General features: G+C 43.7%; 1 protein-coding gene across 1 annotated transcript in view; it reads right to left on the bottom strand.

Annotated features, from left to right (window-relative positions):
* The window catches only part of LOC143283112 (uncharacterized), a 110,240-nt gene extending 101,932 nt beyond the window's left edge, over positions 1–8,308 (bottom strand). Inside the window, exons 1-2 of the mRNA XM_076589226.1 lie at positions 8,176–8,308; positions 6,190–6,520 (exon numbers count right to left, since the gene is read on the bottom strand). Of these exons, the coding sequence (XP_076445341.1) occupies positions 6,190–6,195 (6 nt within the window). The 5' untranslated portion in view covers positions 6,196–6,520; positions 8,176–8,308. The remainder of the gene's footprint in view (positions 1–6,189; positions 6,521–8,175) is intronic.
* Between the last annotated feature and the right edge of the window lie 14,889 nt (positions 8,309–23,197).

Raw genomic sequence — 23,197 nt, 5'->3', positions numbered from 1 at the left:
TATTTGTTTATATATTGGGTTAAGATAGAGGAGGAAGAGAGAGAGGATGGATGACAGAAAAGCTTCAATATCAAACAAACAACTCACACTAGGGCAACAATAAACCCAGACAGATGTAATCACTTGTCATACATGTTTAGAATGCATACATCAGAACACTAGAACATCAAAAAACCCTGGCAAATGTACACAGACATCGAATATTCTTAAAATGCATGCCTCAAGACACTGGGGCAATTGCTGCGCCAGACGATAGGGGAAAGAATGAAAGTGATTAGTTAAGGTGTGTGGGGGAAAGTGGTGCATGAAAGGTAAATATGTGTGTGAAAGAAGAAAAAGAAAGATGTGGGAAAAAAGAGGAGGATGGAGGCCCCACCAAAAAAAACACACACACACACACACAAAAAAAAAAAGTGGGAAAAAAGAGGAGGTTGGAGGCCCCCCCCCCCCCCTCCCCCACAAAAACACTTGAAACGTAACACGCATGTTCTGCTATTCAAACAAACACACACACACACACACACACACACACACACACACACACACACATATGGCATGAGTCTGTTGTGAAAGATGGTGGTTACTGTATATATCATCCGGAAATTATAAGAGCTAGTTACATTGGTGAGCTAGACAATCACGAGTATCGTCGTGTTCTGTGTCTGATCAAGTCAAATCGTCTATCACTTGATGGAATCGCTCGTTTTGGTAAACGTTTCTCAGATTCGATTTGTAAGTACTGTAATTTGAATAGTATTGAAGATTTTGTACATTTTCTTTTTGTTTGCCCCAGATATGCAACACTTCGTAAAAAAAATATATACCACTTTATTAACACCGTTTTTCATCATCTCTTAAAATTCTGTTGCTATGTACAAATTTAAACTGAGTGGCAAGTTCGACTTCAAGGTTGCAATGCACATTTGTGGATCTTTGAAATTCAGATGCAACACTTAATGTTTAACGTTTGTATGGTCACCTTCTGCTGCTTATACCATGTGGAATTTCACTTCCTCTGTCCATATGGGCCAGATGGCCTGAAATGATTGCATTAAAATTAATGTTACTTTCATTGTTACACACACACACACACACACACACACACACACATTCACACACATATGGGGAGGGATGATTGAATTATGTTATTAGAAAGAAACTAGTACTAATCTTGAGTTGAAATAACCTTTCTTTGAGTGTCATTTCTGAAGAGCAAGGTTTGGAAAGTCCACTGTAACTGAATGGTGGGTTGCTGACTTCCACTCAGTCTCCACAGGTAAAGGTTGGTTTGTGGAACTGGTCTTTTTTCACACAAGTTGGTGAGTTTAGAGACTGTGACAGGCAAAGGAATATATGGAGCACTGCTTACAGCGGCAACAGCACAGACAAAGAATATATGGAGCACTGCTTCCAGCGGCAACAGCACAGACAAAGAATATATGGAGCACTGCTTCCAGCGGCAACAGAACAAAGAATATATGGAGCATTGCTTCCAGCGGCAACAGCACAGACAAAGAATATATGGAGCACTGCTTCCAGCGGCAACAGCACAAAGAATATATGGAACACTGCTTCCAGCGGCAACAGAACAAAGAATATATGCAGCACTGCTTCCAGCGGCAACAGACAAAGAATATATGCAGCACTGCTTCCAGTGGCAACAGACAAAGAATATATGGAGCACTGCTTCCAGCGGCAACAGAACAAAGAATATACGGAGCACTGCTTCCAGCGGCAACAGAACAGACAAAGAGCCAGACACGCGAAACACACAAGTTGGTGAGTTTAGAGACTGTGACAGGCAAAGGAATATATGGAGCACTGCTTACAGCGGCAACAGCACAGACAAAGAATATATGGAGCAATGCTTCCAGCGGCAACAGAACAAAGAATATATGCAGCACTGCTTCCAGCGGCAACAGCACAGACAAAGAATATATGGAGCACTGCTTCCAGCGGCAACAACACAGACAAAGAATATATGGAGCACTGCTTCCAGCGGCAACAGAACAAAGGAATATATGGAGCACTGCTTCCAGCGGCAACAGAACAAAGAATATGTGGAGCACTGCTTCCAGCGGCAACAGAACAAAGGAATATACGGAGCACTGCTTCCAGCGGCAACAGAACAAAGAGCCAGACACGCGAAAAAAGAAAACAAACATAACCACCACCACCCTCTTACCCCACACCACCACCACCCACACCACCACCCTCTTTCCCCACACCACCACCCTCCTTCCCCACACCACCACCACCCACACCACCACCCTCTTTCCCCACACCACCACCACCCTCCTTCCCCACACCACCACCACCCACACCACCACCCTCTTTCTCCACACCACCACCACCCTCTTTCCCCACACAACCACCACCCACACCACCACCCTCTTTCTCCACACCACCACCACCCTCTTTCCCCACACAACCACCACCCACACCACCAACCACCACCCACACCACCACCACCCTCTTTCTCCACACCACCACCAACCTCTTTCCCCACACCACCACCACCCTCTTACCCCACACCACCACCACCCTCTTACCACACACCACCACCACATTCCTCTCCGCGTTACCGTGAATATCACGCTGACAGAAAAACCCAGCCTCAAGAAGTAGAGAGAGACGGGAGGAAAGGGGGCCGAGACGAAACGAAACGAAGCTAATTCAGTTTAGGTCAAGGCCCCTCCTGAAGGGGGTTACATTGATACATTACTAACACACACACACACACACACACACACACACACACACCTATGTATCTATGTGTATATATATATATATATATATATATATATATATATATATGCACGTGTTTCCAAAATTCCTGCTGATCTTTAACTGAACTGACTAAGTTATATAGTTATATACTGAAACTTTCTGCGTGCTCATCCTTCCATTTGTACTTTTCAATGAACTGTGGTTTTCCATAGATGATATCTCTGTTCTTCCATTCTGAGCACGGTTAATGTTAGATTCTAATGGCAGGTGAACAGAGTCAATACGCTCACAGTTTCCATGGAAGATTCATCAAACAAATCAAAAGAAGCTATACAATAACCGTTCACACTGCTGCCTGTCTCTGAGATGTATGTGAAATGACCTTGAAGGCCACAGTTTAGAACACACAAATCTAGTGCTGAATACATATTTAGCACACACATGAAATAGTACATATATATAAGTGCATTGTACAACACAAGAGCACATGAAGACATAGAAGTGGAAAACAAGATCAGTATCCACCAATAAAAAACAAATTGCAGATATATGAGTAATCGCAGGAAAAAGGCACAAAACACACAAGCACCAACACACCACAGGAATACTACAGGGGTACGCAAAAGGAGTGCAGAGGGTGGGAGGAGACAAAGAACTATGTTTCGTCACATCCAAAGGCCATTTTGAACAGGTGGGTTTTCAGTTTACGTTTGAATGAGGGCAGAGTTGGTGAGTGCCGGAGATCCAGGAGATGAGAATTCCAAACAGAAGATGCTTGATACTGAAATGCCCTTTGACCGAATGTACTTGAAGAGACTTTGTGGACTCGGAGGAGCTTTTCTTCAGAAGACCTGAGAGAACGGGATGGAGTACAAATATGAAGGACAGAAGATAAATAAGATGGGAGGGAACCTTCGAAGTGGCGATAAGCCAATATCCCAATTTTGTACTGAATTCTGTACTGGATTGGCAACCAATGACATTGATGCAAGAGAGAGAGGTAACATGATCTTTTTTGACTTTTTGAGAACGACTCTGGCAGCATTGTTCAAGATCATCTGAAGGCGTGATAACAGATCAGAGGGCAAACCAGCAAGTAGTGAACTGCAGTAGTCAATGCGACTCAGAATCAAGGAACAGACAACAGTTGTTTCGTAATGTGCGCGCTCTTTTCTGTGTAGAACTCTTGAGGGAGAGACAGAGAGAGGGAGAGAGAGAGGGAAGTAGAAGGCGGGATGACACGGTGAGAGACGCGACAGGAGGGGCTGATGGAAACGGGGATGAGAAGCACAAAGACGAGAGAATGAGAGAGAGAGAGAGAGAGAGAGAGAGAGAGAGAGAGAGAGTCGTCAAACATATTTAACAAAGCAAATCAAATATATTTTAATGTCAGGCCTCTGACCCATAACATCAGTTTTCTGTGTAGAGCTCTTGAGAGAGTGAGACAGAGAGGTAGAGAGAGGAAGAGAGACAGACGGAAAGACAGACGCTTTGATGTTTTACTGTCATTAACTGCACAGTTCTTGTGACAGGGGGTATACAACATCCGTCAACTCGACCATTCAAAATGAACGTGCTTTTATATACCTACTTTCACATACATACATTCTTGCATACATGCATAGATATGAAAGTCAACCAATGACACATCCAATAATAGCTGGGGGGGTTTCCGAGTGACTATAAACAGCGTAAATGTGTAAGGTTTTATTTTTATATTTGGGCATCTACATCATTGTTTATCTCTTTCTTTCGAAAATCTCATGCTTCAGAAATTTATATTTAGCCAATGATTTTATGGTATCTTCACCATTCGATGTAAACACCATTGTGAGGTTTTCTCTTTTTATTCAGTATTTTTTTAATAATAATAATAATAATGGATACTTATATAGCACACTATCCAGAAATCTGCTCTAGGTGCTTTACAAAAACGCTCTTGTTAACATAAAACATTATATCTATGTTACATACACACACCAAAATGTGACCACACACACACACACACACACACACACACACACACACTGCATACATACATTTTAACATACATGTGTATCTAACAGCTACCCTAACACATACGCACACATAGGCAGGCACAAACTTACATAAACACACGCAAACACAATACACATTCATATACATGCATGTAGTTATGTACACATACATATGTATACACACATAGTCAAGCACACCTAACGAAAAGGAAGTGGACCTGCCACAATTGAACTTATTGCTGAGGGAAAAGGTGAATTTTGAGACGAGATCTAAAAGATGCGAGGGAATCAGAATGACGGAGGTTATCAGGGAGCTTGTTCCACGTCTTTGGCGATTGAAAAGGAAACGATCTGTGTCCATAGGTCTTACTTCTGACGTGAGGTATCCTGAGAAGTCGAGTATCAGAGGAAGAACGGAGCTGGCGAGACGGGGTATAGATATGGATGAGTTCAGAAAGATACTTGGGGCCAGATCCGTTGACTGCAGAAAAGGTCAGAGTGGATAGCTTATAGTCTATTCGATCAGAAACAGGCAACCAGTGGAGAGACTGAAGGAGAGGAGAAACATGGTCAAATTTAGAAGCTCTGCAAATGAGTCTGGCAGCGTTATTCTGAATTCGTTGGAGTCTGTCTAACAGATATTTGGGAAGGCCGGCCAAAAGAGAGTTGCAGTAATCCAATCTTGAGAGAACCAGAGAGCATACAAGTGTCTTGGTTGCATCGGTTGAGAGATAGTGGCGGATAGAGCTGATTCTACGCAGTTCCAAATAGGCAACTTTACAGATATTCGAAATGTGCTGTTGGAAGGAAAGAGACTGGTCCAGGATTACACCAAGACTGCGAACAGAGGGACAAAGTGAAACAGGTGTGCTATTGATCAGAACAGAGTCAGGAAAGGAAGGATGTTGACGAAACTTCTTTGGACAGGTTATCATAAATTCAGTCTTATCAACAACAACAAAATCTTTAAGGCTGAAATCATAAGAATTACACTAAAACACAAACATAGCTTTCATCATCAGTAGCTGAGTTCCACATTGGACAGGGAGACTGTTGATGTGCCAGTTTCAAACCATCTTTTATTGGCATTCACGCCAATTTTTCTCAGTCTAAATCTGTCAGACGGTGGACTAAAAACTGATGTTAATCATTAGGTCCCCCCTACCCATCCACGGGTCTCTTGCCACCCATGTGTATTATAGAAGAGTACTTGAGGAAAGGAGGAAAACGTGTTTGCAAGTGAATGTGTGACAAAGAGAGAGAGAGAGAGCGAGCGAGAGAGAGAGAAGGATGCTGAGAGAATATTCATATGTAATTAGTGTGTATAGCACGGATCGCCTCAGAGTTTGGTCATGTTGAGGAGAAAAATGAATAACTGAGAGAGAGGGGTAGAGGCAGACAGACACACAGATGAACAGGACAGGATGAGTGAGGAATGGACACCACACGAATGCTGACTGACCTTCATAATGCTGCTGGCTGGGTGCACAGTGCTAGTGATCACCCCGTCGTCTTCCAGGGGCCAGCCACCCGACAGTCTGTCATCTCTCTTCCCACCCTGCTGCTTCGATCTCTCAAAAACAGGCCATAAAACTTTCGCATGTGTGCGCGTGTTTTGTTCCGGTGTATCACAAACTGTGCTCTATGGTAATGATAGAGTGGAGTTAGACGGAAGGTATCAGTTATCTCCCAATGTCAACAGTGCGCTTTCTCCTTGCACGCGTGACACATACCAAATTACATCCACCTCTCTGTCTTCTCCGTTGTCGTTCTCGTGTCAAAATAAATTTTATCTGCAAAAGAGCAAACCCACCCACACCCCACACCTCTCTCTCTTTCGTTTTTTTTGTTTGTTTGTTTGTTTGTTTTTTTTAATGTGTGTTCCACCCTCCCTTTCAATTATCAGGGAAAACGCACCTTTCTATCAATGGTGGAAATGTTTTTGCTCACAATCTGTATCAGCCTCATCCTTCCGACAGATCGTGCATGGATTGTCAGAATGCGCTCCAATATCTTACAACACGGACAATGTAGAAAACTGCAGAAAAGATATCCCTCACCTAACGTCAGAACTGATACCGAGTGCACCCCCCCCCCCCCCCCCCCCCCCCCCCCCACTCCGGCTCAGCACTCTGACCAAGCAGAGGTGCTATTGTAACTCTGGGCACTGGAGCCGACACTGAGGGACACACCAGTCAAAGTAAGCCAAAGAGCTAAATGTCCACGTCACACCCACTGGAGTGCTGATCACTGGAGTGCTGAACACTGGAGTGCTGAACACTGGAGTGCTGATCACTGGAGTGCTGAACACTGGAGTCCTGATCACTGGAGTGCTGAACACTGGAGAACTGAGCACTGGAGTGCTGAGCACTGGAGTACTGAGCACTGGAGTACTGATCACTGGAGTGCTGAGCACTGGAGTGCTGAGCACTGGAGTGCTGAGCACTGGAGTGCTGAACACTGGAGTACTGATCACTGGAGTGCTGAGCACTGGAGCACTGAACACTGGACTACTGGTCACTGGAGTACTGGTCACTGGAGTACTGGTCACTGGAGTGCTGGAGTACTGGTCACTGGAGTGCTGATCACTGGAGTACTGGTCACTGGAGTGCTGATCACTGGAGTGCTGATCACTGGAGTGCTGAACACTGGAGTACTGGTCACTGGAGTACTGATCACTGGAGTGCTGAACACTGGAGTACTGGTCACTGGAGTGCTGATCACTGGAGTGCTGGAGTACTGATCACTGGAGTGCTGAACACTGGAGTGCTGAACACTAGAGTGTTAATCACTTGAGTGTTACTGTAATCACTAGAATGCTGATCACTAGAGTGTCAATCACTGGAGTGTTACTGTAATCACTAGAATGCTGATCACTAGAGTGTCAATCACTGGAGTGTTACTGTAATCACTAGAATGCTGATCACTAGAGTGTCAATCACTGGAGTGTTACTGTAATCACTAGAATGCTGATCACTAGAGTGTCAATCACTGGAGTGTTACTGTAATCACTAGAATGCTGATCACTAGAGTGTTAATCACTGGAGTGTTACTGTAATCACTAGAATGCTGATCACTGGAGTGCTGATCACTACTGTAATCACTAGAATGCTGATCACTGGAGTGCTCATCACTGGAGTGGTCCACAGTCAGTGATTGCATCTCACCTTGCTTTGGGGCCATTCTGCTGTTTTTCACAGCGTCCTCTCTGCTGTCATTGTCATTTACGCCGTTATGTTTTTCGTAAGTGACGCTATTTTTTTCACGTTTTCTTTTTTCTTTTCTCTCTCTCTCTCTATGTTTTTTTCACGGTAGACAAAGAAATGTAACTTAAGAACTGACGAGGTTAAGCTTTTTTCTTTAAATGTTTCTTTAAGCTACAGTACAAAACCGTCTCAAAAAGAAATATTATCTCTATTAATGAAATTTCACGAACATGTGTACTGACATCCTGCAGGAAGAATACCATCCACAGCAGCTACGGAGTTCACACGACGAAGTGGCGGATAGTGGTGACACTGACTTTCACAGCCAGGGACTATCACTGAAGCAGGCACGAACCCCTGGCCTCAGGAAGAGGATCACATCCGCGCCCACCCCTCACTTCCAGTGGCCCTCACAACAGGTTGTTCACTGCTCGGTGCTGGGCCCCGCGCCGCCCGGCACTCGTGGTGTGGTGTGTGCGCTGTGCGGCCGGCAGCTGACTGTGTGTGGAGTGGAGCAGGAGGTGGCGCTGCCTGACAGACGGCTCGCTTACACTGCGGGTCAGCCGCTGGCTGGGGCCTGGCGGACACACAGACAGGCTCGTTATCACCTGGCAATACTGGCATCACCACGTGCGCTTCACACCAGAAAAGGAACGGGCGACGCATCTGTTGGATGAGAGACTGTTGGACAGAACAGAGATGAAAAGAGATCGGGAGGAAAAGAGAGATGGGTGGGTGTAAATATAAAGTATGACAATATTTACTGAGCGGTGGGAGGGAAGATATTCGAAAGGAGGAGGCTGAAAGAGGCAAGAGGGGGCGGGGTAAATGTAGGTTTCATAGCTGGGGCCTCCCATGCCGATACACACGGCCCTAAGCTAAGTGTATGCTTAACTTCGTCAAGTGCGTGACTGCCACAGTTGTCTAGCAATCTTCTCACTCTGTATGCATGATCATACACACACTGATAGGGGAGGGGGTGTCATCAGGATATATAGGGAACTGAGATACTGGGCCCAACGAGGTGGGAGTGGAAGAGAGACAGACAGACAGGCAGACAGAGGCCAACTTGAAAACAACAGTGAACAATATCAAACTGTAAACTCTGGTTACACATAACGAACAAGAAAAAACAAACTTGCTTCTCATTAAACTGACCTGAATGCAAGCTGACGGAAGTGGTCGATCAGTAGTAGTGGCCAAATGGTGCGTTCCTTTGGCAGTCACTGTTCCTGGTCCTCATTCCTCATATCATGTTCTGGCCTTCGTGGTTCTCTTTTCACTGGTTGTATTGTGCATAGGTAAGCATGGCTGCACAATATCAGTCAGACAACACACACGAAACTTTGCATACACACTATCAGACAACACATAAAAACACTGGCAACACTGACGACGACATCAGACAACAAACACATAGGTAAACACTGGCTGCAAGATATCAGATAACACATAATGATGTAGACAGTGGCTACACGATATCAGCTATTCAAAAGCAGGCAGACAACGTGTTGGAAAAGACAATCACGATGACTGATACAAGTTAACTACAGCTAATAACAACTGCGCAATGTCAGACTAACAACATACAGGTAAACAATAGCTACATGATATCAAACTACAAACGGATAAAACTATATAGCAACGAAATATCAGGCAGTCAATATACAGGTAAACAACAGTATACAACACAGTCGAGATAAACAATAGCTGCACAATATGAGACAACCAACAAGCAGATGAAGAATATCTACACAACATCAGCCTGGACAGCCAACTTACAGGTAAGCAATAGCTACACAATGTCCGACAACATAGAAGTAAACAATAGCTACTCAACATCAGACAGACAAGAAACAGGTAAACCGGTGCACAATCATTACGACAAATGCAGGAAAACAATAACTACACAGTATCATACAGACAACATACAGGTAAACAACCGCTACACAATATCCTATAGACAACATTGATGTAAACAATACACAATATCATACAGACAACTTACAGGCAAAATAGCTACACTGTATTATACAAGTAATATACAGGTGAAGAGTAGCTACACAATATCAGACAACGTACAGATAAACAATAGTTGTACAGTATTTACCATGAATCCGGTCAGTAAACAATAGCGACATTATTTTAGCAAATATACAGGTAAATAATAGACAATATCATACAGTCAACAAACACGCGAACAATAACTACACGATATCATTCTGAAGACATAAAGGCAAACAATAGCTACACAATATAATACAACACACATGAAACAACAGCGACACAATATCAGACAGACAGAACACAGGTAAATAGCTGCACAACGACACACCATACAGGTAAAGACACGTGACAGTCAAACTGCCACAAACAGCAACGTGGTGTGGAGACTGTGCAGCTGTGGCCTGTGAATGAGGTGACGTGCACTGACTCAGTGAATAAATCTCTCTCTCTCTCTATCACCACCTGCAGTCCAGCTATTTTACTGCAATAAATAATTAACCAGCGGCTTGTATTGTGTACGCAAGCAGGCCATCATTATGGTAAACACACACACACACACACACACACACACACACACACACACACACGCACGCACGCACGCACGCGCGCGCGCGCGCGCGCGCACGCTGGCGTATTAGTGTATAGATAAACAAGTGAATACATAAACGAATGGATGGATTTAAATGAAGAGACAGATCACGATTATAACATACTAAAGAAATCATCCTGAACTGGAACACACACACACACACACACACACACACACACACACACACACAAAACATGTGCACATGCTTCACCCCGTCCCCCCTCCCCCTTCCACACACTGAGAAGTAGGATATGAGGGGGGCAGCGGCAAGAGGAAAAGGAGCTACGGAAAGGCAACTCCCCAAAGGAAAGGGCAAACAACAGAGCACATTAGATGTTAATACTGTCCTTCTATGCAGGGACTTGCTCAGCACTGACGTAAAGAAGCACATAAGTTGTCCTCTCACGCTCTGGGTAAAGTTGCGATTCTCAACTCTGGTCGGAGTGAATTGTGTGCAACATTCCACAGGGAAAGGTGTCATTGTCAACTTTCTACTTGGGGGTAAGCTGGGGGAATGAGGAGCTGGCTCTGTTCGGTTTACACACACACACACACACACACACACGCACGCGCGCGCGCGCTACAATCTCCGACTGTAATATTCAACATGCCAGCATATAGCTCCCCCTCTCTCCCCCCCGCACCCCCCCCCAAAAAACAACAACAACAACAAACAAACAAAAAAACACTACATATTTTTTCCTCCAAACACACACACACACACACACACACACACACACACACATCATGCTATATCTCAATGTTTTCTAACAGTAAACTGTCTTTCAAACACAATCGGAGCCAGCACATTTTCATGAGAAAACGTGTTGCAATTAATCACAGTCCATTCATTTTCCATTGGAACTTGCAGAATCCTGAACAGCCAACCTGTAGGTGTTTTCCCAGGTGGTCTGCTGTCGTTTGTAAATAGAAAACTGTGTTCAATACTAATTCCTGTTTATTTCGTTTTCGGAGCCCATTTTTCCATCTAAAGACAACAAATTATAGAACACACACACACACACACCTACACCTACAAACCCACCTACCTACTCACTCACTGCAATGAAGACGGTGCACGAAAAACAACACCAAATAAACAAATCAACAAAAAAACGATTTAATTGATTAATTCAGTAACACGCTTGGCACGATTTCAGCGTGGTGTTTCTTGCCCCCTTCCCCTTCTTTTGTTTTTAACATGTTTTAACATGCAGGTAAATAAAAATTAAGCAGAGAACGATTTGTTGTTCTTTTGCTGTTTATTCCATTTTTATTTATCTATTTTCTGTATTACTTTGCTTCTAAGCAGAAACTGTGGTTTAAAACCCGGACCCTTTATAACGACCAAGCAGACAGGGCAGCAAAAAGGGGAGCAAAGAATCATATAGATAGTATAAAAGTATATTGCCCATTGTCATACAAGGAAATAAGCAATATACTAGAGAGACTTTTATAGGTGCTTGATCAAGTCTAAAACCTTGTCAGTTGACTCTCTCAGACTTTGGTCCAGTTCGCAGAACAATTCTGAGTTTAGCTCTCAGACTATTATCAAATTCATTACGGACCACGTATTGTTCTGATGTCAAGTGCATATGCTTTAGTAACCTGACAGTTAAGCATATAATTTTTGACTGTAGCTTGATGAAGCCTTATGTACACGAAAGTGTGTCTTCACAAGTGACTGAGAACGTTGATGTTTTTGACTTTTTGCATTCATTATCAGTTGTTTCGCTTGTTTCTCTTTTACGAAGTCCTTTAAGTAATTTCCTGTAATTGTATTTAGATTTTTTTTCCTTCAAATTTCACCTTCATTTCACCTTTACTTGCCCAGTTTCCCCCAAACCCCCATTCATTCACATCTCCCACCCCTTCTAACCGATAATACTCAAATGTATTTATAAATACTTTATAAAAAAAAAAATTTAAATGTCTTCAATCACCGATATGTGTGACGGGACATTAAACAAAATTCCTCCTCCTCCGGACCAACAAGAGAACATTACAGGATCTTTAACGTGCGTATTTGATCTTCTGCTTGCGTATATACACGAAGGGGGTTCAAGCACAGGCAGGTCTGAACATATGTTGACCTGGGAGATCGGAAAAACCCACCGGCGCCGTTGCCGAGATTCGAACCTGGGACCATCAGATTGGAAATCCAACGCTTTAAACACTTGCGGCTTTTGCGCCCGTCACAGAGAGAGAGAAGGAGAGACACTTTGACACTTTATTGTCATTACCTGCAAGGGTGGGTCTATTGACAAGGGGGGCGGGGGGGGGGGGGGGGCGGGTTATTTTTGTTTAACACAAGAATAGCAGAACACATTCTGCTCTATCCAGTAGTACCTCTCACATACCCTCTCACATTCTTTTTCAAAGTTCCTCAAATTTAAACAAATGAAATAAACACTTAGAAAATAAAAAGAAAAAAGGAATAATATAACCAAACTCAGCCACCCATTCTGTTGAGTTGTTATGTAATTTATCGATATTTACTTATCATCAGAACACACACAAAACTAGACACTACACATGATTATTTTCCTCGTTATTACCGTTATTGTTATCGTTAATAAGGTTATGTCTTAATGTGTATGCTTCTGCAATAAATTTCGCTATCGACTGTATTATAACTTCATCATCAGACGATCAAACAGCACCGAGATCATGTCTTTTAGCAATATCTAACTCAAAGAATGCACTTTTTTTTTCTCAGTTCATCATATGACTTACACTGAAACAGGAAATGTATTTCATCATCAACTCTGAATGCACACAAAGGACATGGCGATTCTGTGGATGTGTCTGCTTGAAACCATCTTTTGTTTGCTTTGAAACCACACGTTCTCAGGCGAAATTTTGCCAGATTTAGTCTGTGCCATTTATTTGTTATAACTGTGAGATATTTTTCCATCTGAAATATGCTTTTAAATGTGAAAAAGCAACTATATTTGTCATTACTTTCCATATCTGAGTGCCAGTTCTGTTTAAAAGAACAAATTAGCCTGTCTTTAAATTCTGCTATAAATTGCTGTTCATTTCCTACATCCTGACACATCCACACAATTCCAAAACCATGTTCACATAAAACCTTTTTAACACTAAAAGCCCAGTTTTCTTTATCTAATTCCAATTGTAACAGCATCATATCATAAGCCTGTCTACATAAACGTGACAGTGGAAGCTTCAGTAATTTAAACCAATATTTAATGCATTTCACAAATGTTTTTATGTACAAAGGGTATCTGCCTGTTTCACCATATAACATTGTGTTGGATGAATGAATTGGTACATTAAGGAAACGTTTTATTGCATATGTATGCACTTTCTCCATTTGTGAATTTACTTTTAGTCCCCAAACTTCAGCTGCATATGTAAGTATAGGTTCTATCTGTGTGTTAAACATTTTCCAAAACATACAACAATCAATCGAGTTAAGCTTCTTTTTTTTTCTTTTTTTTCTTTTTTTTTTTAATGATTTCAAGATTTCATTAACACCCTTTTTCCCTTTTCTGCATGATTCGTCCCACGCATAGTTCAGGCTTAATTTTGTTGAAAATACCATTCCTAAATACTTGTATGAATTAGTTACTTTAATGTTTACATTTCCATACAACCATTTTTCACGCACTGACAAATGTCCACCCATTCTAAATACTATTATGTTAGTTTTCTCTAAGTTAACTGTTAAGCCTAAACGATCTGCTTCTTCTTATAATGCATCGAACTGGTTTTGCAAGCCTATAACGGTTCCGAAAAAAAGAATAACATCATCTGCAAACATTAGTAAAAAAAATATCTCAACTGCTCCGGGAATCATCTGAATTCCGTGTCTTCCTTTTCTTGAGAGTTCCACTGCTAGTTCATTGATAAAGAAAGAGAACATTTGTGGGCTTGAAAGACAGCCTTGCTTAACTCCGTTTGGACAATCAAAGTATTCTGAATATGCACCATTCACAGGCACACATGCAAGCACTGATTTATAAACACCCTTGAGAGCCATATACAATTTTCCGTTCACATCACTTTCACGCAAAACATGCCATAGAATATTACGGTTCACAGAATCAAAAGCCTTCCTGAAGTCCACAAAGGCAACAGAAAGTTTTGTATTATTGAGCAAGTATTTTTGTACAAGGGAATACAATGTAAATATATGATCTATGGTACTATACCTAGCTCTAAACCCTGCTTGTTCTTCAATTATCTTTTCTTCTTTTTCAGACCATTTTGTTAATCTTTTGTTTAGTATGTGAGTATAGACTTTACTTAAAATGCTAGTGAGTGCTACTCCACGATAATTACCAGGTTTGTTGACATCTCCTTTCTTGTAAATTGGAATAATTATAGATTTTGCCCATTCTAAAGGGAAAGTACCATTTTCAAAGAGTTGATTAAATAATTTAACAAGGAAATCAATAATGGTTGAATTTGCATGTTTTAACATTTCGCCGACAATCTTTTCTGGTCCTGCACTTTTTTCCTGCTTTCAAATGTTTAATACCTGCAATAACTTCCTCTTTAGGTATTGGGTCATTAAATAATGGTTCAAAATTATCTTCATCCTCAAACTGTATATCATCTCCTTGCTCTATATTATTGATAGATTCGTTGAAAACACTAAAGAAGTGATTGTGCAATTGTTCAGTAGATATTTCATTGTATATAAAAGTCTTTCTGTTTACAGATCTTAATACTGCCCAAAATGCCTTGGAGTCATTTACTGAATCTTGGAGCCTTTTTAATCTATTTTCTACAAACTCTCTTTCCTTTATTTTTCTGAATCTAACATATTCTTTTCGACACAAAGCATACAATTCTCTTTTTTTTTCTTTTTCTGTTTTACACCTCTGGAAACTCTTAAGTAACCTCTTAACTTCTTGCTTCTTTCGTTCACACTCCTCATCGAACCAGTCATTACTTTTCTTCTTCCCTTTTCCCACTTTTCTTACCATACAAGCAGCCGCACTGTATAAAGCACTAACAAACATGTCTAAACTTTCATTCACATTTACATATAACTCAAAGGCTTTCTGTAAACTATCGTAAAACTCCTGACTCTCTACTTCATTCTTGTACACATTTGCATTCTCATCTGACCAGATAATTTTTTCTTCAACCTGTAATATAGTATTTTTATTCCCTAAATGATCATTATTTTTTTCACATGTTACCTCAACTGGTAGATGCCATGAGTCCACCTTTTCCCCAACATGCAAATCAAAGTTCAAGTGCAAATCTTCAGAAACCAAAAAATAATCAATTACACTGGCACCATTTGGTGATACAAAAGTATAATCACCCTCTTCATCATTTCTACAGAAGCCGTTCAGAATAATCAAATCAAACATGAAACACAAGTTCAGCAGTGATTTACCAAAATTATTAACAATAACGTGAACCACATTCCTCATCTATGTCAGTATACTCCATATTACTCCATATTACTCAAATAGTTAGTCATCACTTCACTTTCCGCTTGCTGGTGTCCTGTTCTGGCATTCAAATCCTCCGTAATCATAATATACACTTCTTCATTTTCAAATTCATGCAGTAAAGCTTCTTCCAAAATTAAAATACCATCTTTGATAAATTTATCATTGTAAATGGGTCCTCCTTCTGGGACAACATAACAAGCTACTAACACAACATCTTTACCAAAAACAAACACAGTTTTGTCTATTCTTATTGCTATAGTATTATCACAAGACAACTTTATTTCTGTAACATTTTTTTCAATACTCTTTCTTACTAGCAACAAAACACCTCCTGAATTTCTGCGACGTCATACCATAACAATTGTAATGCTACATGGCTCCCCCCGGAACGTCGCAGTGTGACGAAAAATAAAAGCTCAAGAATCATAAGAAATGTCTTATAATATGTTTAGTTTGTTCAAATCAAAAAAGGCCTATGAGCACTGGTAAGTCAATGAAATGTCAAAATCAAAATAGGGCACATCAGGTACATGTGCACTCAGAATCGACAAAGCACGTAAATTGTTCTGAATTTAGTGGGCTTCCGCACCAATCTGCCTGAGCGCGTTCTAACTGGTATTGCAGGTGTCAGACTTTGGTGGAGTTCTGCTGAAGCACTTGTGGTGTCTTTGGCACTTGTTGGTCTGTCTGGAGCGTTACACTGAGTCCGTGGAAGGTTGTAATTCGCTGTTGGCTCAGGAACACCAGAACACTGAGGAGTGTCCAACATAACTGGTGTTGAGGGAAGGTTCTCAGAATATGATCAGTAGGCAGGTACGAGCCTGTCAATGGAAATTCGAACTGGCTTTCCATTTTTCAAGATGTCAAAATACTTCTCCGAGCGGGCTAGCACAGAAAAGGGTCCATCGTATGGCCTCACCAAAGGTCCCTTGCAGGATTCATGGCAAACATAAACTTGGGTGGCAAACTGCAAATGTCAGGGAACATATGGAATTGTTGAGCCATGATGTGAAGGAGGAGGAGGAACTATTTTCCTTAAGTTCTCTTGGAACTCCTAGGCAAAGGCGTTGGTAGGAACCAGTTTGTCTGCAAATGGTGGTGGAAGCAAATCACCAGGTACTCTGACATTTGTGCCGCAGGTGAGAAGAACAGGAGCTGCATTGAGGTCCTCTTTCCGAGTTGACGGTATACCGAGTAACACAAATGGCAGTTCGTCCATCCAGCCTCGTCCATTGAGGAGTGCTTTGAGAGCTGCTTTCAGACTGCGGTGGAACCTTTCTACCATTCCGTTGGTCTGGGGATGGTAAGCAGTGGTGTTTTTCGGGCTAACACCAAGTACCATGTGGAGTTCACACCAGAGTGCACTGACAAATAGGCGGCCTTGATCTGAGGTGATAGTGTCTGGAACTCCAAAACGTGCACAGTCCAGGTGCGTAGAACGGCCTTGGCACAAGTGGGGAAAGGAATGGCCTCAGGCCATCTTGTGAATCTGTCTACTACAGAAAGCAGCCTTCTGATAGAGAAAGAGGTCCGACAATACATGTATATCACCAAAACGTGTGTCTGGAGGTTCAAAAGAGGACAATAGTGTTTTGATGTGGCGACCAGTTTTACTTGCCTGGCATGAACGGCAGGTCCGGACCATATTCTTCACGTCCTTCTTGATCCCAGGCCATTCGTAACAGGCTGAGATGGCATGGTGTGTAGGTTTGGGTCCAAGGTGACAAAGGTTGTGTAATCTCTCAAAGATAGTTCTTGTCCATGATGCGCGAGGGTGACCTATAGAAACATCACACAGTATTTGAATGCCACCCAGAGAGACGTCCTGGTTTGGCACACAAGTCCATGACCTTGGGGTCATTGTGCTGTGCTGCAGCCAGTTGTGCAAGATCCTCTGTGGGAACTGGTGATGCACATGCAATTAATGGCTCTAAATATGTGCAATGGGCCTGGGAGAGTCAGGTCAGGTCAGAATCTGCGGAAGAAACCTATCGGTCCAACGGAGAGGAAGGCGGTTACAGCAACGCACTGTGGAGTGCAGAGAGCAAGATGAGACACCGAAAGGATATCTTGGTCATCCACTGCATCCGTGATCATCCTCCAGTCGTCTCGACTTAGTCTTGCCAATGGAAATTGGTGAACCCGGACGAGAGAGTCAGGTCGACGTTGCGCAACTCCTCTTCACTTTAAACAAACTCATCGCGCAAGTCATCAGTCATCCTTAATGACCATTCATCCTTCATCATTTCATCACCCTCAAGTCCTGTGGCGACAGGCGAGCGACGAAACGACAGGTGTGGGTACACTGGCAGTCGCAGCCACAGACCTGCACGCAGGCGGCTCAGGCCATAGGGTCGTTCTTCATCGACAGGAGCAGCGATGGAGCTCGGCAGCCGTCTGAGCATCTTAGCGTCTGAGCAGCCCTCTTTAGGAATGCACTGCTCACCTCCCTGGCATGAGGAAGGGGCTAGAATAGGTGCCCTAAAAATTGCCTGCTCCATATCACCCTGGCCAGCATACCGCGGCTGGCGGGGACCCTACATCAGCGGTCGAAACAAAGAGAAAGAAAAGAAAAAAACAAGGATCGTTCCTCTCACCATTGGTGCTTGGAACATAAGGACTCTCCTGGACAGAGAGAACGCGGACAGACCCCAAAAGAGAACGGCACTAGTTGCATCCGAACTCGCCAGATACAACATCGACATTGCAGCCTTGAGTGAGACTCTGCTTTCAGGCGAAGGCGAGCTCAATGAACGGGGATCTGGTTACACCTTCTTCTGGAGTGGACGAGGAAGCGAAGAGCGACGTGAAGCTGGCATTGTTTTGCACTAAAAGCAGCACTTGTCAGCAAGCTAGCTGGAATCCTAAAAGGAGTCAACGATAGGCTTATGACCATGAAACTCCCACTGGCATCTGGCCAGAAGCACTTCACCATTGTCAGTGCCTACGCCCCAACCATGACCAACCCGGATGAAGTGAAGGCGACGTTCTACGAGGACCTTCACTCTGTCATTGCTGCTATCCCGAAAGCAGACGAGCTCATCATTCTTGGGGACTTCAATGCTAGAGCTGGCTCTGACTACATCTCCTGGGATGGAGTGATTGAAAGCACGGTGTGGGCCACTCCAACCTAAATGGATTGCATTTGCTTCAGGCCTGTGCAGAGCATGAACTGCTGATAACCAACACAGTTTTCTGCCTCCCTACCCGTAACAGGACGTCATGGATGCACCTTCGCTCAAAGCATTGGCATCTCATCGATTACGTCATCGTAAGGAAAAGGGATAGGCAAGATGTACGTGTGACAAAGACCATGTGCGGCGCCGAGTGTTGGACAGACCATCGCCTTGTAGTCTTGAAGCTGAATATTTGAATCCAACCCAAGAGACGCCCCCAAGGCCAGAAGGCTCCAAAACGGCTCAACATCGCTAAGCTGAAAAACATCACCATCAAACAGACCTTTGTGGAGCTGCTGGAAGATCGCCTGGAATCCGCCTCTCTGGACATCCAGAATGTGGAGTCTGACTGGAGGCCTCTGCGCGAGCTGATCTATAGTACAGCTTCAGAGACCCTGGGACCCATGACCAGAAAGCACAAAGACTGGTTTGATGAAAACTGTGATGAAATCAAGCAGTTTCTGGATGAGAAACGCCGTCTGCATCAAGCCTACCTGAGCAACCAAAAGTCCACATCAAAAAAGGATGCGTACAATGCTATCTGCAGGACTGTTCAGCAAAAGTTACGTCAGATGCAGGATAAGTGGCTGAGTGACAAAGCTGATGAGATCCAGGGATATGCTGACAGGCACGATATGCAGAGGTTCTATGATGCCTTAAAAGAAATCTACGGCCCCACATCCTCAGGATCATCCCCCCTCCTCAGTGCAGATGGGAATACCTTGATCACCGAGAAGGAGAAAATTCTCGAACGCTGGGCTGAGCACTTCACCCTTCCTCCATAAATGATGAAGCCATAGACCCGTCTCCCACAAGTCCTCATCAACAAAGCACTGGACGATCCGCAAACACCTCTTGAGACCCAGAAAGCAATCCGTCTGCTATCCAGTGGCAAAGCACCTGGCTCAGACTCCATACCAGCAGAGGTCTACAAGGATGGAGGCACTGTGCTGACTGAGAAGCTCCATCAGCTGTACTCACTCATGTGGAAAGAAGAGACGATCCCCCAGGATTTCAAAGATGCATCTATCATTCACTTGTACAAGCGAAAGGGGAACCGGCAAGCCTGTGATAACCATCGGGGCATTTCCTTGCTCTCCATCGCAGGCAAGATACTTGCCAGGATCCTACTAAACCGCCTCACAGCACACCTTGACCAAGGTCATTTGCCTGAGAGCCAATGTGGATTCCGGAAAGAGCGCGGAACCACCGACATGGTGTTTGCTGCAAGGCAGCTGCAAGATAAATGTCAGGAGCAAAATGCTGATCTGTTCTCCACCTATGTCGACCTCACTAAGGCCTTCGACACCGTGAGTAGAGAGGGACTGTCGGAAATCATGGCCAAGTACGGATGCCCTCGGAAATTTATTTCCTTGGTCAGCCAATTCCATGAAGGCATGCAGACTCGAGTCCAGGACAATGGCGAAACATCTGCTCCTTTTCCTGTCACAAATGGTGTCAAGCAAGGCTGTGTCCTGGCGCCGACACTGTTCAGCCTCATGTTCTCTGCAATGCTTACTGATGCCTTCAGACATGGCGATGTTGGAATCAGCCTAAAGTACCGAACAGATGGCAAGCTGTTTAACCTCAGAAGGCTTCAAGCAAAAACGAAGGTCATGACAGACATCATCAGAGATTTTTTGTTTGCTGATGATTGTGCCCTCAACGCTGGATCTGAAGCTGACATGCAACTTAGCGTCGACAAGTTTGCCACTACCAGCAGGAACTTTGGCCTTACCATCAGCACGAGGAAAACTGAAGTTCTCCATCAGCCAGCCCCAGGGAAACCCCACGTTGAGCCCAACATCACAGTCAACGGTCAGAGACTCAGTGCGGTGGAGCGGTTCACATACCTTGGCAGCACACTGTCACGAAATGCGACCATCGACGATGAAGTGAACGTCAGGATTGCAAGAGCAAGCGCAACCTTTGGCAGACGCTATGCAAAAGAGGCATTTGTCTTGAAACCAAGCTAAAGGTCTACAGAGCAGTAGTTCTCCCCACACTACTGTACGCCTGCGAAACTTGGACAGTCTACCAACGACACGCCAAGAAGCTGAACCACTTCCACACAACATGCCTCAGGAAGCTACTGAACATCAAGTGGCAAAACAGGACCCCAGACACGGAGGTGCTTGCAAAAGCCACCCTTCCCAGCATCTTCACCATCCTGATGCAGTCCCAGCTTCGCTGGGCTGGACACGTGGCACGCATGCCAGACCATTGGCTGCCCAAAAGGCTCTTCTACGGCGAGCTGCAACAAGGGAAGAGATCACATGGAGGTCAGAAGAAGCGCTTCAGAGATACTCTGAAAGTCTCTCTGAAAGCGTTTGATATCAACCCTGACTCCTGGGAGGAATCTGCAGTGGACCGTGACTGCCCCAACTGTCAGCGAACATTTCGTGCACAGATTGGACTGTTCAGCCATATGCGCATTCACAGATAGATTCATGAGCATCCCCCCACCCCACCACCACCCTCCCTCCATCCCCCAGCTGGATGACAACAATGGTCATCATCGATCTCGATGGACACACACCATCTGACCCACTGATGTGTCTGATATATGTTGTAAACTCAGCAGTGTAAGAAAGCTAACGTTCTTGGCGTGGGGATCTATCAGTCTATCAGTGACAGCATGGGTCAGCGGCTTGTGGTTCGTATACACAAATAATGATCTACCTTCCAAAATAAACCTAAAATGCTGAATTGCACTGTAGATGGCCAGTAACTCACGCTCAAAAGTGAAATAACGTTGCTGGGTAGGTGACAGCTTCCTGGAAAAAAATGCGATGGGTCTCCATATGCTGTGATGCTGTTGTGCCAACTCCCATGGACGAGTCTGATGCATCCACAGAAAGTTTTGTTTCAGGTTGTGAATCTGGGTGATGTAGTTTGACTGCAGAGGCCAGTGTGTATCTGGCTTCTTGAAAGGCAGCCTGACATTCAGATGTCCAGATGAGCTTCTCGGACTTGCCCTTTGTGGCTTCAGTCAGTGGTAAAAGGTGCTTGGTGGTCCCTGGGAGAAATCAATGGTAGAAGTTCATCTTTCCAAGAAAACGTTCAAGAGCTTTCTTATCTGTAGGTGTAGGAAAGTCTGTAATAACACGAACTTTCCGTGCTAGAGGCTCAATCACAGCTGCTGAGAATGTCCCACAAAATTCAAGGATGGCTGACCAAAGACACTTCTTGATGTTAACGACCAGGCCGTTCAAGGTTAGTAAATTGAAAATGGTGAGAGAATCTGCCTCATGCTGCTCTGGGGTTGTGCTTGCAAAAAGGTTATCATCCAGGTAAATGAAACAGCATTCTAAGTCCTATAAGACTCTATCCATGAGCCGCTTTAAGGCCTGGACATCCCCAAGAACTCATACAAGCCAAAAGGAGTTATCACTGCAGTCTTGGGAATGTCTTCTGATGCGACAGTTATCTGGTTAAAGCTACGAACCAGGTCAATTTTGGAGAAGATTGTTTCTCCACAAAGATTAGCATTGAGGTCTTGGACGTGGGGTAGTGGGTAACGGTCATCCTTGGTAATGTCATACAGTTTTCGATAGTCTCCACATGGGTGGCAGCCAACATTGCTTTCCTTGACCATATGTAAAGGTGAAAAACAAGGAGAACAAGAGCTACGAACGATACCGAGGTGCTCCATCTCCCCAAATTTTGCTTTGGGTGCAGTTAGTTTCTCATGATCAAGGTGGTGGGCACATGTATGTACTGGAGGGCTATTAGTCGGGATATGATGAAAAACATCATGTTTGTTGTCTTTGAAAGATGGAACTAGCAGTTCAGGGAATTCTTTTACTGCTGCTTCATATCTAGAACGAATTTTGTGTGTGCCTGGGGTTTGACTATGAGAGCGAAAGAGTTTCGCATGGATCACAAATTTGCCGTTAAAGGAGACCAATCCTCTGTGAGGTCTATTGCCAGCTGATGAGAAGAAAATAAATCTGCACCAAGGATAGGTTGAGTGACATCAGCTACCCAAAACGTCTGTGCAAAGTTTCCCTCTGTGCCAAATTTAAGCAGAATGTTTCGCTTTCCATAA

The sequence above is a fragment of the Babylonia areolata genome, chromosome 6 (assembly GCF_041734735.1).
Source record: "Babylonia areolata isolate BAREFJ2019XMU chromosome 6, ASM4173473v1, whole genome shotgun sequence".
In the NCBI taxonomy this organism is placed as follows: domain Eukaryota; kingdom Metazoa; phylum Mollusca; class Gastropoda; order Neogastropoda; family Buccinidae; genus Babylonia; species Babylonia areolata.
The sequence above is the reverse complement of the archived record's forward strand: the minus strand, read 5'-3'. Positions and strand labels throughout refer to the sequence as shown.